Source organism: Drosophila rhopaloa, unplaced genomic scaffold, assembly GCF_018152115.1.
Source record: "Drosophila rhopaloa isolate 14029-0021.01 unplaced genomic scaffold, ASM1815211v1 contig_115, whole genome shotgun sequence".
In the NCBI taxonomy this organism is placed as follows: domain Eukaryota; kingdom Metazoa; phylum Arthropoda; class Insecta; order Diptera; family Drosophilidae; genus Drosophila; species Drosophila rhopaloa.
The window spans coordinates 6,232,986-6,248,392 of record NW_025334990.1 but is presented as its reverse complement, the minus strand read 5'-3'; the positions used below and the strand labels follow the sequence as shown (position 1 = coordinate 6,248,392).

The 15,407-nt window shown below is 46.1% G+C and overlaps 5 protein-coding genes across 58 annotated transcripts in view; 4 read left to right on the top strand and 1 right to left on the bottom strand.

The window, feature by feature from the left end:
* The first annotated feature begins 160 nt into the window (after positions 1 to 160).
* Positions 161 to 1,862, top strand: LOC108038238 (lactoylglutathione lyase). The gene is made up of 5 exons (XM_017114989.2): positions 161 to 308; positions 373 to 509; positions 591 to 677; positions 1,432 to 1,545; positions 1,598 to 1,862. The coding sequence occupies exons 1-5, from the start codon at positions 237 to 239 to the stop codon at positions 1,716 to 1,718; spliced, it is 531 nt and encodes a 176-aa protein (XP_016970478.2). The 5' UTR covers positions 161 to 236; the 3' UTR covers positions 1,719 to 1,862.
* A 105-nt stretch (positions 1,863 to 1,967) lies between these two features.
* Positions 1,968 to 4,640, top strand: LOC108038236 (gustatory receptor for sugar taste 43a). Of its 4 annotated transcripts, XM_017114988.2 has the most exons (9): positions 1,968 to 2,400; positions 2,462 to 2,516; positions 2,926 to 3,058; positions 3,126 to 3,288; positions 3,620 to 3,763; positions 3,820 to 3,960; positions 4,027 to 4,105; positions 4,163 to 4,514; positions 4,575 to 4,640. In XM_017114988.2, exons 1-9 carry the CDS (start codon positions 2,247 to 2,249, stop codon positions 4,635 to 4,637), a joined length of 1,284 nt encoding a protein of 427 aa, XP_016970477.1. In that variant the 5' UTR covers positions 1,968 to 2,246; the 3' UTR covers positions 4,638 to 4,640. The 4 variants fall into 4 exon arrangements, with proteins under 4 accessions (XP_016970477.1, XP_016970476.1, XP_016970475.1 ...); XM_017114987.2 differs by having other exon boundaries at positions 3,820 to 4,105; XM_017114986.2 differs by having other exon boundaries at positions 2,914 to 3,058; positions 3,820 to 4,105.
* A 13-nt stretch (positions 4,641 to 4,653) lies between these two features.
* Positions 4,654 to 8,525, bottom strand: LOC108038235 (putative pre-mRNA-splicing factor ATP-dependent RNA helicase PRP1). Of its 2 annotated transcripts, none has more exons than XM_017114984.2 (7): positions 8,385 to 8,525; positions 7,543 to 8,342; positions 6,616 to 7,089; positions 6,288 to 6,551; positions 5,502 to 5,624; positions 5,077 to 5,430; positions 4,654 to 5,011 (listed from the first exon to the last, which is right to left on the bottom strand). In XM_017114984.2, exons 1-7 carry the CDS (start codon positions 8,435 to 8,437, stop codon positions 4,884 to 4,886), a joined length of 2,196 nt encoding a protein of 731 aa, XP_016970473.1. In that variant the 5' UTR covers positions 8,438 to 8,525; the 3' UTR covers positions 4,654 to 4,883. The 2 variants fall into 2 exon arrangements, with proteins under 2 accessions (XP_016970473.1, XP_016970474.1); XM_017114985.2 differs by having other exon boundaries at positions 7,543 to 8,330.
* A 534-nt stretch (positions 8,526 to 9,059) lies between these two features.
* On the top strand, positions 9,060 to 14,100 carry LOC108038234 (kinesin-like protein costa). The gene is made up of 4 exons (XM_017114983.2): positions 9,060 to 9,847; positions 9,903 to 10,614; positions 10,669 to 11,102; positions 11,163 to 14,100. Exons 1-4 carry the CDS (start codon positions 9,202 to 9,204, stop codon positions 12,992 to 12,994), a joined length of 3,624 nt encoding a protein of 1,207 aa, XP_016970472.2. The 5' UTR covers positions 9,060 to 9,201; the 3' UTR covers positions 12,995 to 14,100.
* Positions 14,101 to 14,502: 402 nt separating this feature from the next.
* LOC108042439 (Down syndrome cell adhesion molecule-like protein Dscam2) overlaps positions 14,503 to 15,407 on the top strand; it is a 67,414-nt gene continuing 66,509 nt past the window's right edge. For all 50 annotated transcript variants that reach the window (XM_044456754.1, XM_044456645.1, XM_044456763.1 and 47 more), the window contains exon 1: positions 14,503 to 14,909. The gene's annotated coding sequence lies outside the window, so the exon portion shown is untranslated. The remainder of the gene's footprint in view (positions 14,910 to 15,407) is intronic.

Here is a 15,407-nt window from a genome sequence, read left to right as displayed (position 1 = left end):
ATAATAAATTAGTTTTTATTATTTGTATTAGATCTAGTGATCTGAATGTGAAACTAGGAAGGGTATAAAATCGTTGACTTCCTAAAGCTCGCTAAATCTCCCGCACTTTTCAATTTCTAGTACATTTTTCAGTACCCCATAGTATATTTTACCGGTCAAACAGCGGTCACACTAATAAGTTCCTCGCGGATTGTGTTGTATCAACAGGTGCTTATTAATTGGCTAAAATCCTTGAAATGGGCGACGTTACAGGACTCAGCAATGCCGAAGCCGACGAGCTGTGTCAGAAGCCGGAGGCGTCCACCAAGGTGAGCCAATCCCATGGGGATAACCACCATATAATCGAGTACCATTAACCCGCTGTCGATGCAGGACTTCCTGTTCCAGCAAACCATGTACCGCATCAAGGATCCGCGCCGGTCGCTGCCCTTCTACACAGGCGTCCTCGGCATGACCTTGCTGGTGAAACTGGACTTTCCCGAGGCCAAGTTCTCGCTGTACTTCTTGGGGTAAGGTTGATTGCTTCGGCTTATCTAAATACGTGAGATTCGCCGGTGATATGATGTGAATTGCCTTCTTATCTTCCGCAGCTACGAGAACGCCGCCGATGTGCCAAAGGATCCCAAGGAGCGCCGCAGCTGGGCGATGAGCCGCAAGGCCACCATTGAGCTGACCCAGTAAGTGGTGTAGCAAATTAAAGACTATTCTGTTTTTTAATGCACAAGAATTTGATCAAGTTAAATTTAAATGGTTTATCATTCTTTTGCCAATTTGGCATACCATATTATAGGGCTGATTTCTCAATGTCATGGTAAGGTTCTAGTTTCTAATCTTAAAGGGAAAAGCCTACAATATATTAATAAAGTACAATTTTTCGAAATGACCATTGAATCCAATGTCAATACTTTAACATGATATTGAGAAATCTGCCCTAAAATAATTTTCACGTTTAAACTGTTTCGCAGTATTAAGAAAAATATATTTTCGAAACTTGTTGAACTGAGAGTATACTTGCCTTATTGCAAGGCAATAAAATTCCGAGGTAAAAAAAACTGTCCGACAATTAGACATTAGACATTTCTAAACACATTGGGTCGGTACCCAATCAATATTTTAGGAAGTGTATTCGCAAGTTTCCGTTTCTTAAAATAGAACAAACGTGTGTTCAGTGTTTTCTTTGGCTACATTAAAGATGTATACGACACCTCGGTTTAAAAGAAAAACAGAAATAGAAAATATTTTTTAGTGCTCTAAGTACATATATAAAAAAATATAAAAATCAACACAATTAAATATTTTACGGTTTTTATATTGAATATTGTTTCAATGTTCAGTTGAAGTTTACAACATTTTAAAGTACAAGATATTGTCTTTTTGTTCAAGATAGGGTGAAGTGGTTATTCAATTACTAACTAGTTTGATTACCCATAGCAACTGGGGCACTGAGAGCGACCCGGATCAGAGCTACCACACCGGCAACACCGATCCCCGTGGCTTCGGGCACATTGGACTCATGGTGCCCGATGTGTACGCCGCCTGCCAGCGGTAAGTGATGGGTACAGAAATGTTTCCTCCCTCTAATTATCGTGTCCTGCAGCTTTCAGGAGCTTGGCGTCGATTTCGTCAAGAAGCCCGACGACGGCCGCATGAAGGGACTAGCCTTTATCAAGGACCCCGACGGCTACTGGATCGAGATCTTCAATGCCCACTCCGTCTAGATTGGCTGGCAGTTAAATTTCTTAAATTATTTTTTTATTAAATGTTCATCTTTTACTGTTCCTTAATTACCTCCGCCACATCTCAGCCGACGAGTAGAGCCTTCGAAATGGAGTCGATAAAATAAATGCGAAGTTGTCAAACAATTGGGCTGTGGACCTCATTCACCTGTGTTGTGTGCACCTGTCGCAGCTGCTGCAGCTGTCAACTCAGGCTCCAAAATAATTGGCTCCTGTGTCCTTGCCGGCTTGGTATTTTCACACGCTAATTATTATTTACATCGCGGACTGCCGAGCTTTTTGATAAGCAAGTGTGTTACTCACTCGCACATGGGGTGTTTGCCCAGACGGTCTGCGAGGCTCCTGCGAAACGGGGGTGGTGGTTGGCCACTAATAATAGTCAAATATGGGAGCGCATTATTTGTTTGGTGTCGAATATGGCGTTTTGCAATTTAAGGTCGTGTATTTGGCCACTCGAGAACAGTTCTCGTCCGGAGGTCGTACTGCGAGTGTCCCCAGTTCAGAAACACGATGGAAATATCCCAGCCCAGCATCGGCATCTTCTACATCAGCAAAGTCCTGGCCCTGGCTCCATATGCCACGCTCCGGAACTCAAAGGGCCAAGTGGAAATATCTCGCAGCTGGATATTCACAGTCTACTCGGCCACCTTAACGGTGGTAATGGGTGAGTAAGGTCTCAAAAGGGAGTAGCTCCCTCCAACTGATAGCTGTCGAACTCCTGTTAGTTTTTCTCACCTATCGGGGACTTTTGTTCGATGCCAATTCCGAAATACCCGTACGGTAAGTACTTCCGCCTTGCTGCCGGAATTAGATGCAATTATGTTAACTACTTTTAAAGTCCATAGTCCTGTGTTGTTCCCTTTAATAATCTGTTTGGTGTTCGAGCCACTCACAATTTTCAAAATAATGGCACTTAAAATTGGAACTAATATATCATTACATATTGGGTCATAATATAGAAAAGGAGAATTATGTTTGATTAGGGACTCTTAGATAGGCACTCTAATATTACATTGGATGAATAGTGCCATTATTCTGAAGTGCCATTATTCTGTGTGTTTGCTTATCTCAATCTTCCTCTATCTAATCCTCACATTTGCTCCCTTCTAAACACATTTGATCTTGATCAATTATTTGCTCTGACAAAATGCAAACAAACCAACCAACAAATCAAAAGTGCATCTTTTAGAATGAAATCGGCAACATCGAAGGTGGTGACGGCCCTGGACGTTTCCGTGGTGGTCATGGCCATCGTATCGGGTGTTTACTGTGGCCTTTTTAGCCTGAAAGACACACTCGAGCTAAATGCTCGACTCAGCAAGGTGAGGTCACAGGCGTCAAATGGCCCGTCCCTTAAATTTCTCCACATTTTCTAACCCCTCATTTTAGATTGACAGCACTTTAAATGCCTACAACAACTTCCGAAGAGACCGATGGCGAGCCGTGTCCATGGCCGTGGTCTCCTTGGTGGCCATATCGCTTTTGGTCGGCCTGGATGTGGGTACCTGGATGCGCATTGCCCAGGACATGAACATAGCGCAGTCGGATACGGGTAGGTATCCCCTTAATTTCTTAATCAAATATAACACTTTTAGGCTTTGAAATAGGCTATAGTGGATTCTGGTTCAAATTAAATGCAATTATTGGCGAGCGGGGAATTGTTTTCACATATTTTAAAAAACTTCAGAACACTTTCATTCTATAATATTCTCTAACTTAGTAAAAACTTTAAACATTCTTGGAATTGTAGAAAGTAAAACCACTAGTACCACTATATTATTAGTCGCCTTTAATATGTAAAACCATTAAATTGGACTTAAATATTGATAATAAAATAGCCATGTACTATCATATCTATTATTTTCTTCTACTCCCATGGATAGAGCTCAATGTGCATTGGTATATTCCATTCTACGGCCTCTACTTCATCCTCACGGGTTTGCAAGTCAACTTTGCGAACACCGCTTATGGACTGGGCAGGCGATTTGGACGCCTTAACCGGATGCTTTCCGGCAGTTTTCTTTGTGGTATGTGGTATCTGAAACTTGCAAGATCCTTGATTATTTGTTAACCAACCAAACAGAGAACAATGCCTCCAGTGCCATTAAGCCGCTCAAGGTTAGCACTGTCAAGAACATCAGCATGAGTCGTCCTGCGATGCCAGCGGCGTTGCACGCGAGTCTGACGAAGCTGAACGGCGAGACTCTGCCCAGCGAATCCGCAGGTGACAAGGCAGCCTCCCGCAGTCTAATCCTCAACGTGGAGTTACTCAAATTGGGTTATTTTCCAGCCAAGAACAAGGGACTGCTGCTCAAGTCTTTGGCCGACAGCCACGAGTCGCTGGGGAAGTGTGTCCTGCTCCTATCCAAGTAGAGTTTGCCACGTCCTATGCTGGCTTGGGTTTCACTTTCTTCCTATTCTTACAGCTCCTTTGGCGTTGCGGTGCTGTTCATCATGGTGTCATGTCTGCTGCATCTTGTAGCCACCGCCTACTTCCTGTTCCTGGAACTGCTCAGCAAGCGGGACAACGGCTATCTCTGGGTGCAGATGCTCTGGATATGTTTTCATTTCCTGCGTTTACTCATGGTGGTGGAGCCATGTCACTTGCAAGCTCGAGAGTCGCGCAAGACCATTCAGATTGTTTGTGAGATCGAGCGGAAAGTGCACGAGCCGATCCTAGCGGAAGCGGTGAAGAAGTTTTGGCAGCAGTTACTGGTGGTCGATGCCGACTTCTCCGCCTGCGGATTATGTCGCGTCAACCGCACCATCCTCACTTCGGTAACGACTCTTTAAACTAATTTCGAAACTATTTATAATTTTATTCCCATATTGCTATAGTTTGCGTCTGCCATAGCAACCTATCTCGTGATACTCATTCAGTTTCAAAGGACCAACGGCTAGGACATGGACGCAGATCTTACATTTATAAAAAGTGGCTTCTTTTATTAACACTATTTACTAAACGGAGTTCTTGGATATTATTGATCTGTTGAAGTGTCTAAGTGCTTAAGTTGTAATTTAGCAAACAATAAAAAGCGAAACGGTTTATCTTTTTCAGAACAGTTATCTCTGAACTCTTTAAAATTCACACATCCATTTCCATGATCACCTCCCAATCGCGATTACACCTAGCCTTATCCTGGGGATTTAGAAACCCTTCTGGTATTGCTTGGTCTCCATCCGCTGCTGCAGCAACTCCAACTGCCGTTTCGCCTCACACTGCGGGAAGTTGTTCAGGTCATAATATTGCGGGGCCAGGCTCAGCAACCATTCGGCTAAGAAAAATAATTATTAAAAATATAGTTTTTACAATACTTAATTTCAAAGGAGAACTACTTACGCTTCACATCCGTAACTGTGCGGATGTAGTTCTTTGTAGTCAGGACAAATTCATTGTAGATTACCCAGTCGGGCTTGTGGTCTAGACATGTCGACGGATGCAGCTGCACGTTCTGGTTGTCCTTGATGGTCAGGTAGTGGCCGGTGCGCTCCAGATGGGCCACCTGCATGAAGAAGCCCTGGACGAGGGCCTTGCGTATGTTCACGTAGTAGTCCTTCGAGGTGAACTCGGTGCTTGTGCGCCGCAGATTAAAGCGATCCATAATCCTGGCAAGCTGCTGGCGCACATTGTCCGCGCTTTTTAGGGAGCGGAAGTTTATAAAGTTCTCGTAACACCAGTTGGGATCCTCACTACCTAAAATCGCAATACAAAACAGAGGAATGTGTTTATGTGCTGGCAAATGGTTTCGCTTTCTGTTTACTTACTCTGCTTGAAGGCGTGATAGACGTTCAGCAAGGTCAGGTGGTCTCCGTCAATGTGGGCGAATCGCATCTTGGCCTCGTCGGCTGCTTTCTTGGCCTCGTTGGGACGCACGAAGCATTGTGGCACTTTGGCACGTTTGAATTGGTTTGGTTTCGATTAAGCGCAAGTCAAAACAATTTTTTTTACATAAACATATAGATTGTGCTTACTTTTTGTCAGCTAGGCAATCTAGAGGCTTGATTCAAAGATTGGTTGCATTTGTGAGTTGCAAGTGCGTTCGAGTATTGTTAAGACTCAAAATCAAAAAAACTGTGAGGCGACAATGCCGCTCATCCTTACATTTAAAGGATGGGCAATGGGCTTTGGCTTTTCAACGCATGTGCAACTTTTCTTTTCGAGTAGAATGCAAAGAACAAATAAATTGACAAACTTTTTTCTTTGCATTGTAGCTTAAGAAATTACTTAAATCTCATTCTATTAATATCAACAAAAAATCTACCTCGAACCTCTTGGAGATTTTCAATTTAAAAGGAAGATTAGGATCACGATTGCCACTTAGAAAGTCACAATTATTTTGTTTTATTAAATAAGGATTTTGATTTTATACCAGACCGGAGTAGGAAAATTTAATATTAGTTAATTTCGCAAGAATGTGTTAGATTTATTCAAAGGAATGTTTGCAAAAAAAAGTGGCAGTCGTAAATAATATGTAAATAAAAAAAAAAAGAAGCCTAACATATTCCTAAACTTAAGCGAAAACTTTTTTTTAGATTTTTGTTTTATCTCACCCGACAGCATGGCCGTTATGGAAAGTATCTCGTTGGAGCAGTTGTGTTGGCAGCTGGCAATCAGCATCTTGGCCAGCTGCGGATCCAAGGGGAACTCGGACATGACGGCGCCGAGGTCCGTCAGATTGCCGTCATCATCGAGGGCGGCCAGATAGTTTAGCAGCTCCAGGGCACGCATCAGTGTCTCTGGAGCAGGGGGATCCATGAAGTCAAAATGTACCAGGTCGTCAATGCCCAACTTCTTCAGCTGCAAGACCACAGTGCCTGGACACAATAAACAAAACGATATTTAGGCAAGATTCACCTATGTGAAGAGTTTAACCATTACCCAAGTTAGAGCGCAAGATCTCGGGGTAGGTGTTGTCCTGCATCTCGTTCTTAAAAGCCTTTTCCGTGTACAGACGGAAGCATTTTCCCGGCCGCGTACGTCCGGCACGACCAGCACGCTGCTGGGCCGAGGCCTTGGAGATGGGGGAAACGAGAAGACTCTCCACTCGGATGCGAGGATTGTAGACCTTCTGCTTGGCAAAGCCTGGATCGATCACGAAGACCACGCCGTCAATGGTCAGCGAGGTCTCGGCGATGTTGGTGGACACCACCACCTTGCGTCCGATGGCGCCATTGGCATTTGGCGGTGGGGCCGCCTCGAAGATGCGCTGCTGCAAGTTGGGAGGCAGCGTAGAGTAAAGGGGAATGCACTTCAGCTCGCCAATCTCAGAGCCAAGATTGTCGATTTCACGCTTGATGCGCTTGCAGGCCTCCTCGATTTCTTCTTGGCCCGTGAGGAACATAAGGATGTCGCCTATAAATAAGGAAAAATGTAAAATTGTATTACATAAACATATAATAGTTTCGGAACCAAAGTGGGGAGTAACTTTTTAACAAGCTTACGTGAAGCGTTTGCAGATCACCGTGTGATTTATTTAAAAATCTGAGCACGTGCCTCGAAGCAAAGGTGAACATAAAATTTGTATTAACTAATGCGCTGTTGATTTAAAATGACAATAATTCGATTTACTTTAGAAAACGTTTAAACGTAATTTATGTTCTTATATAGTTTAGTAATAAAGATAATCAATGGACAATTCAAAGCTTACGGTCAAAACTAAATACTTCAAGAGCCGAGTGTTATTAAATGAGCGTGGAAGATGGGAATGCAATAAATACCAGAGCATCTTTTATTAAGATGAACGTGTGTAAAGTAGTACTATACAACAATGAATTTTACTTTATTAACTCATTTTTAACCACTCACCCTCAATCTCTTCGCACATGTGTATCTGGATGACCGTGCGAATAGCGGCCTCCAGGTAGTCCCTTTCGGGCTCCGGTGTGTAGAAGATCTCCACGGGATGCGTGCGACCAGGCACGTTCATGAGCGGAGCGTTGTCGAAATACTGCTGGAACTTGCCGGCGTCCAGGGTGGCGGACATGACCACCAGCTTGAGGTCGTTGCGCTGCCGGATGACCTCTTTGAGCACGCCCATTAAAATGTCGGTGGCCAGAGTGCGCTCGTGAGCCTCGTCGAGCAGGATGACCTGGTACTGCTCCAGCATGGGATCGGACATGGCCTCGCGCAGCAGCATACCGTCGGTCATGTACTTAAGCAGAGTCTTGGCCGAGGAGCAGTCCTCGAATCGAATGGAGTAGCCCACCTCCTCGCCCAGGTTCACGTCCATCTCCTCGGAGACACGCTGGGCCACGGACATGGCGGCCACTCGACGCGGCTGTGTGCAGGAGACACCCTTGCGTCCCTTGGACACCGCGAAGTCCACGCACCACTGCGGGATCTGTGTCGTCTTGCCGGAGCCCGTCTCGCCCACCAGCACGATGCACTGGTGCTGGCTGAGCAGCCGCATGAAGTCTGCCTGGTACTCGAACACGGGCAGAGCAATGCGCTTTTTGTATAGGTTCTGGTACCGCTGTGAGTACGGTTTGTTGGTCAACGGATTCATCGTGGGCGGCTGCTTATTGGGCACGAATCCGCCAAGGATTTGAGCCACCGTGCCGGCCGCCGACGACGAGGAGGACGCCTCCGACTCTCTGGGGGAAAATCTGGATTAGATTACTACTGCCTTATGGGATCAACGCACTCACTTCTTCGCCTTGCTGCCGTAGGTCTCGCCCACTTCGATTCGACGCTTGGACATGCTGATTTCTGCTGGTTTGCTAGAATTAATTCTCGAATCGAAGCGTTTTGCACAAAAAAAAACACGCGCTCAGTGTGACCTTAAATACATACCGACTCTTAGATGTAATTATACCAAATCCTACTTTTGAATATACTGTTAAAATACCGCCGTATAACAGAGTTAGCTAATATCCCTACCAGTAGCAAGGCTTTGCTTAGTGATATATCGATATTCAATCGAGTGGGTGGGCTAATTTGGAAATATATGCAGTTTTATTTGAAAACTGTCTTCTTCTATTTCTCATAGATATTCTCCAGCCGTCTGCCCGTTTCTAGGCAAACTAGTCTTGTTTTTTAAGCTATTTCGATGAATCTTTGCAAAAAGTAAACTTTCTGTTGCAAACAGGCCATCAAAACAGGACGGAACAGAAAATTTACAAATTTTTGAAAAACTTTTCTTACGGATATCAGAGTTCAACGTGCCAAACTTCTAAATGATTGTGAACTGATTCGTCAAAATTCTGCGCTTGAATCTTGTTTTGAAACTTGGGTGCCATTGAGTTCTGTTCGCTTTCAATCATTTTTGTTATACCGCTGGGCAGTATATGTTTTGTAGTTCTTGGTATATCTGGTATATTCTGGCGCTCTAGCTACGGCCACACCATCACATTGTATCGATTCGGAGCTGAATATTTGCAAGTATTTCAAAGCGCAAAAATGCGCACCAAAGCGCAGGAGGCCGAATGAAAACTCCCCTCCGAAACCAGGACAAAAGCAACTACCATGGAAATACCCATACAGGTGGCCGTGCGCATTTTCCCGCACAGGGAGCTCAAGAAATTGAAGGACAGTATCGCCCCCGCAGCTCTTAAACAGGATGTGAAGGCGGAGGACGAGGGGGCGGACTCCAAGGACACTGGAGATGAAGTGGCGGGGGTGGAAAAGGATTGCACGAGTTTGACGGATACCAACGGGAATGCCGAGAAGGACAGTGTATCTGATCCGAAGCCAATTGAGGACGCCAATGGCAACAATAGCAAATCAAAGGATTCGCCGGAGTCCGGATATTGCGTCCAGGCTATTCCCATCAGCGCCTCCGCCCTCGGATTGCCCAGTGCTCTGCCAGGCGGCGATCCCATGGACAGCATTGCCGCTGGACTCATCCAGGTTGGTCCTCACACAGTGCCCGTCACCCACGCTTTGGGCAGTAGCAGCTCCCAGCAGCAAGTGTACCACCAGACGGTCTTTCCGCTTATCACCCTCTTCCTGGAAGGATTCGACGCATCCGTGGTCACCTATGGTCAGAGGGGCCAGGGCAAGAGCTATACCCTCTACGGAAATGTCGAAGAGAACACCGAGAAAGAGTCCGCCGAGGGAGTCGTCCACCTTTGCGTCCGGGACATCTTTTCACACATATCCTCTCACCCAGGTGAGTGTTTTCAGCGATGTGTATTATTAAGCATACTAAATCATTTTCGTTTCAGAACGCACCTATGCCATAAACGTGGGTTTTGTGGAAATATGCGGAGGTGAGGTCTGTGACCTGTTGGGCATGGGCAACATACATTGCACCAATGTAGATGCGGTCTTCCGCTGGCTGCAGGCGGGTCTATCGGCCCGCCAGTCCTTGCCGGCGCACACCCTGTTCACGCTGACACTGGAGCAGCAGTGGGTGTCCAAGGAGGGACTGCTGCAGCATCGCCTGTCCACGGCCAGCTTCTCAGATCTGTGCGGCACAGAACGATGCGGCGAACCGCATCCTGGACGACCCCGCGATGCTGGCTTGCATATGTTGGAGCAGGTGGTCAGCACTCTCACGGATCCCGGACTCATGTACGGGGTCAATGGCAACATTCCGTATGGCCAGACCACACTCACCACTCTGCTAAAGGACTCGTTCGGCGGACGGGCTCAGACGCTCGTGATCCTGTGCGTGTCGCCGCTGGAGGAGCACTTGGTTGAGACTCTGGGCAACCTGCAGTTCGCCTTCAAGGTGCAGTGCGTGCGAAATTTTGTGATCATGAACACCTACTCGGACGATAACACGCTGATCGTCCGGCCTCCAGAGGCGCTGCCAGTTTCCGATCCCGGAGCAGGACCTTTGGCACAGGCGGTTTCAGGGGACAATTTTGGGCTGCAGTTCGCGGCCAGTCAGTGGTCTAAATTGGTGACCAACGCGGAAGGGCTGTTTGCCAAGTAAGTGGATACTTTATATTTCATATGAACCTTTTAAGACATAGATACTTTCAGGTTAATGGATTCCAAGCTGATCAGTGAACTGGAGAAGGAACAGATCGAGGAATGGCTCTACCTCAAGCAGGAGTGTGAGGAGTGTCTCAGCTCAACGGAGGCTATGCGCCAACAGAAGCAGCTGGTTCCAATTCAGGAGGCCGAGGAGCCGGAAGATGTCAACTCCGAAGCAGCCAACTCTGAGCCAGCAAACTCTGAGCCAGCGAACTCCGACAACGAAAACGACACGGACAATGAGTCGCAGCGGCCTGATCTGGCCGACAAAATGGAGAGCCTAATGGAAGAGTTTCGTGACAAGACGGACGCGTTGATCCTGGAAAGGCACGCAGATTACCTGTCCAAACACCCCAAGGCGGTTATGCAAAGTCAAGAACGCGAGAATGAGGCACAGCCGTCAGTGGAAAACGGGGAAGATCGCAAGACCAGCATCGGCGGTAAGTCTGTCCCTTGTGGAATCCTTTTTAATTTACTGACATCGTTTTTTCCTCCAATAGGTCGCAGGAGAAGCATTCAGCCAGGCGCCAGCTTGAGTACAGCAGAGCTGGCAATGCTTAATCGAGTCGCCTCGCAGCAGCCACCTCCGCCCATCGATCCCGAGTTGATCGTCGATCCTCTGGAAAGTTCCTCGGGCGAGGGTCTCCGTCAGGCGGCTCTCGCTGCCGCCGCCGCCATTGCTCCTATCGAGCAGCTGCAGAAGAAGCTACGGAAATTGATTGCTGAAATTGAAGGCAGGCAGCGGCAGTTGCGGGAAATCGAACAGACGATCCAGGTGAAGCAAAATATTATTGGCGAATTGGTCAAGAACAGCGACACTCGCAGCCACGCCAAGCAGCGCTTCCACAAGAAGCGTGCCAAGTTGGAGGCCGAGTGCGACAAGGCCAAGAAGCAGCTGGGTAAAGCACTGGTGCAGGGCCGCGAGCAGCCGGAAATCGAGCGCTGGACCACAATAATTGCGCATCTGGACCGCCGCCTGGAGGACCTCAGCTCCATGAAACATATTGCCGGAGAAAGCGGACAGAAGGTGAAGAAGCTCCAGCAATCGGTGGTCGAGTCGCGAAAGCAAGCCGATGATCTGGAGAAAAAACTTCGCAAGGAGGGCAAGTTGCGCGATCAATTGGAGGCGGAATTGGCCAAGCTGTGTGAGTCTCGGGACACCGGCAAGGAATTGGTGAAGACCCAGACGGATTCTCCAGAGCACCATGGCCGCCAGTTAAAGGCGGTACAGGCCAGGATCACTCACCTTAACCACATACTACGCGAGAAGTCGGACAACCTGGAGGAGCAGCCGGGACCAGCGCAGCAGGAGAGTTTGCGTCACGAGATCCGCAACCTGCGAGGCACTCGAGATTTGTTGCTTGAGGAGCGCTGCCATCTGGACCGCAAGCTCAAACGGGACAAAGTGCTGACCCAAAAAGAGGAGCGCAAGTTGCTCGAGTGCGACGAGGCCATCGAGGCCATAGACGCGGCCATAGAATTCAAGAACGAGATGATCACGGGCCACCGCTCCATCGACACCAGTGATCGAATACAGCGGGAGAAGGGCGAGCAGATGTTGATGGCCCGCTTGAATCGCCTTTCGACGGAGGAGATGCGTACGCTTTTGTACAAGTACTTCACCAAGGTGATCGACCTGCGCGACTCTTCGCGAAAGTTAGAGCTGCAGTTGGTGCAGCTGGAGCGCGAGCGGGATGCCTGGGAGTGGAAGGAGCGCGTCTTGTCCAATGCCGTGCGTCAGGCTAGACTAGAAGGCGAACGGAACGCCGTGCTATTGCAGCGCCAGCATGAGATGAAGCTTACCCTGATGCTGCGCCACATGGCCGAGGAAACGTCGGCCAGTTCGGCCAGCTACGGAGATCGAGCTCTGGCTCACGCCACTGCAAATTCTCCAGTGCAGACCAATAGTGATTACGACTACGACGATTTCTACAAGGCGACTGGCAGTAATCCCAGCAAGGCGCTGGTCAAGGCGCCCAAGCCGTTGCCCACTGGCTCGGCGCTGGACAAGTACAAGGATAAGGAGCAACGCAGTGGGCGCAATATCTTTGCCAAGTTCCACGTGCTCACCAGGTACGCTTCAGCTGCAGCGGCCGGTTCCTCAGGCTCCACGGCTGAAGAATCAACCGCTTTGATTGAGTCGACCACTACGGCCACGGCCACCACTACAACCACCACAACTACTACGGGAGCGGTAGGAAAAATCAAGGATAAGGCACTGGTCAGCTTCAGGCCGGAGCAGCTTAAGCGACTGATGCCAGCGCCGACGGCCACGAAGGTTACGCGTCAGAAGAACAAGATTATTATCCAGGATGCAAGTCGTCGAAATTAAACACGAATTTATCCATTTCCAGGGCGATTATGTCAGGTTAAGCCAAATAGCCATAGGCCATGTATAGCCAAGTATCGAAAATTAGTCACTATAATAACAAAGGCGACATTTATTAGGGTAACATACATTTACACATTTTTTGTTTAACACCCCCAGCTTATCTTCGGTAAAAATGTAGCATTATTAGTGATTATGAAAACAAGTCGTTAAAAGTTTAATAGCATTTATGTTTCGCCAAAATATCCAAATACGTTCTTCTGTACAATATTTTTTCGTATTTGTCGCCTATGTTATTTTAGGGTCTAGAGTTCGATGTTTTTAGGTGCGTGGCATGAAAACTCAAAGCCCGGGCACAAGTACTGAACAAGTTTCGTCCACAGTCATGACACAAATAGACTCGATACGGTTCTCATTCTGACTCCTTAGCTGGAAAGCATTTATTTTACAAACCTTTACACATATACCTAGCATAATAACTATCCTCATGAGATTCAACTGCAAAGACTTGACCTGCTACTTAAGATACTCGCAAGACAAACCACATATACAACTCGCTCAAAGTGTTGAACTTAACTCTCTTCACCGATTAATCTGTAAATAACTTTAATGCGTTAGCTTACTACTTAATTTTAATTAATTTTGTTAGTTTTAGGTTAGTTGTAAACACTATTGTGTCTTCCCTTGAATTTTACTTGACTTTTGTTACTACCCGAAATACTCGTACTCGATTACCCAAGTGTTAACTTTTATAAAATCTACCAAAAGCATTTACCCTGTACAACATCAATATATACACGATACTCGTACTAAGATATAATACTCATGTTGCATTTTAATTGAAATTTAAAACTTTTTGGTTGTGTATAACGTATTTTTGTTAATAGAGATTTCAGAATATTCCGATTATATATCTATGTATACAAAAGCATTCTTAAAATGATATTAATATATGTACTTACAATATTAAATAGTGGAAAATCGTCTGCACAATTAAAAGCATAGATATTCCACTATAAACGCTTGGCATTGCTTTTGTGTGGATATTGTTGGATAAGCAAATAAATATATTAAAACATAATCAATAATTAAAGCGATTTATTATAAAACTCTGTTTTCGTTTTATTTAGATTGCGGATTGTTTGTTCGGCATGGCTGGGGATTCAATAAAATGAATCCGATGATATAGTCATATAAGGAGGGTTGCCGAATGAAAAGACTTTCCTTATAGTAAATATACAAATTCACTGCAGCTCTTTCAGGTACTTTACTTGCAGTAATAATCCAAACAAACACCGCCCACATTGGTTCCACCCCGAAAGCAACAGGTGCGAAATGTCCCTTGAAATTTCCCAAACAATTGCCCCTTCGCACACATACATACACACCTAAAGGCGGAGAGAGAGCAACTGAGAGAGCGATAAAATGGCCGGCTGTCTGAGCGGAGTATCTGAATCGGAGGGCGAGTAGCTGTATCTGAGCATCCGATTCAGTCTTGTTTGGACCGTCGAGCGATCGAGAACCGGATTCAGCGTTAGTCGGTGAATCGCGAAAGCGTGCGTTTGATTGTGTGTGTGCGTGTGAGCGTTGTTTTGGAACACGGATACGGATATATATATACGGCAGCGGTTCGCGATTAACAACCCAACAAACCCCACCCGCCCGTGGTGGTTGTGCACCTCCCTAAATAAAGTGAATAATAGTATATAAAGTATCTGAAAGATAGCCAAGAGCAGAGCAAAGTATCTGTGTTTGTGTGTGCGGTGCTTTTGTGCGGAGTCGCCACCCCTGTGGATTAGTGGCACCCTGCTGCAAATTGCCCACCACTCTCACTGTGTGTGTTTGTGAGTGTGTGTAAGTTAACAACAATTAACGACATATTAAACCAACAATTTGGTCATCAGAACGAGCGTTAACGGTAAGAAAAGTCGGCGCTTTCAAGAGCAATTTTCGCCAATGTCTGGACATTTTCTTTGTGCCAGTCGTGTATGTATAGGTTGGGTGCTGGTGTGTGCGTGAGTCCTGCCCACGCCCACTGAGTAAAGATAGTCTGCAGAATCCATTGTAGGATGCTATTTGATGATATATATTCGACTTTTAAGGGAAATTCGTCCATTTAATTAAGGCTTCTTATTGATTTTTCGCAAATAAAATGTATTTTCCAATCCGGGAATGCAAAAATGGTTACTTTCTGCACTGTAAATTACACACACATGCAAAAGGGTGTGAAAATGTTTGCCGATGAGGGAGGAAAAACTTATCTTAAGAGTCCCTGAAATTGGTATAATAGTACATTTCTGATCATATAGTCTCATATTTAGCCATTTTCCATGCATTTGCCAGTTATTTTTATTTATGAATTGACTTTTAGAGGAAATCATTTCAGTCCCTGAATTTTTCAGCGAATTTTTTTTCG

Coding starts and splice junctions, on each gene's coding strand:
- LOC108038238 (XM_017114989.2), top strand. CDS start 237: ATGGGCGACGTTACAGGACTCAGCAATGCCGAAGCCGACGAGCTGTGT. Junction 510..590: donor TTCTCGCTGTACTTCTTGGG/GTAAGGTTGATT, acceptor TATCTTCCGCAG/CTACGAGAACGCCGCCGATG. Junction 678..1,431: donor GCCACCATTGAGCTGACCCA/GTAAGTGGTGTA, acceptor GATTACCCATAG/CAACTGGGGCACTGAGAGCG.
- LOC108038236 (XM_017114986.2), top strand. CDS start 2,247: ATGGAAATATCCCAGCCCAGCATCGGCATCTTCTACATCAGCAAAGTC. Junction 4,106..4,162: donor TGTGTCCTGCTCCTATCCAA/GTAGAGTTTGCC, acceptor CTATTCTTACAG/CTCCTTTGGCGTTGCGGTGC. Junction 4,515..4,574: donor ACCGCACCATCCTCACTTCG/GTAACGACTCTT, acceptor ATATTGCTATAG/TTTGCGTCTGCCATAGCAAC.
- LOC108038235 (XM_017114984.2), bottom strand. CDS start 8,437: ATGTCCAAGCGTCGAATCGAAGTGGGCGAGACCTACGGCAGCAAGGCG. Junction 5,431..5,501: donor CTATCACGCCTTCAAGCAGA/GTAAGTAAACAG, acceptor TTGCGATTTTAG/GTAGTGAGGATCCCAACTGG. Junction 5,012..5,076: donor CACAGTTACGGATGTGAAGC/GTAAGTAGTTCT, acceptor TATTTTTCTTAG/CCGAATGGTTGCTGAGCCTG.
- LOC108038234 (XM_017114983.2), top strand. CDS start 9,202: ATGGAAATACCCATACAGGTGGCCGTGCGCATTTTCCCGCACAGGGAG. Junction 10,615..10,668: donor GCGGAAGGGCTGTTTGCCAA/GTAAGTGGATAC, acceptor AGATACTTTCAG/GTTAATGGATTCCAAGCTGA. Junction 11,103..11,162: donor TCGCAAGACCAGCATCGGCG/GTAAGTCTGTCC, acceptor TTCCTCCAATAG/GTCGCAGGAGAAGCATTCAG.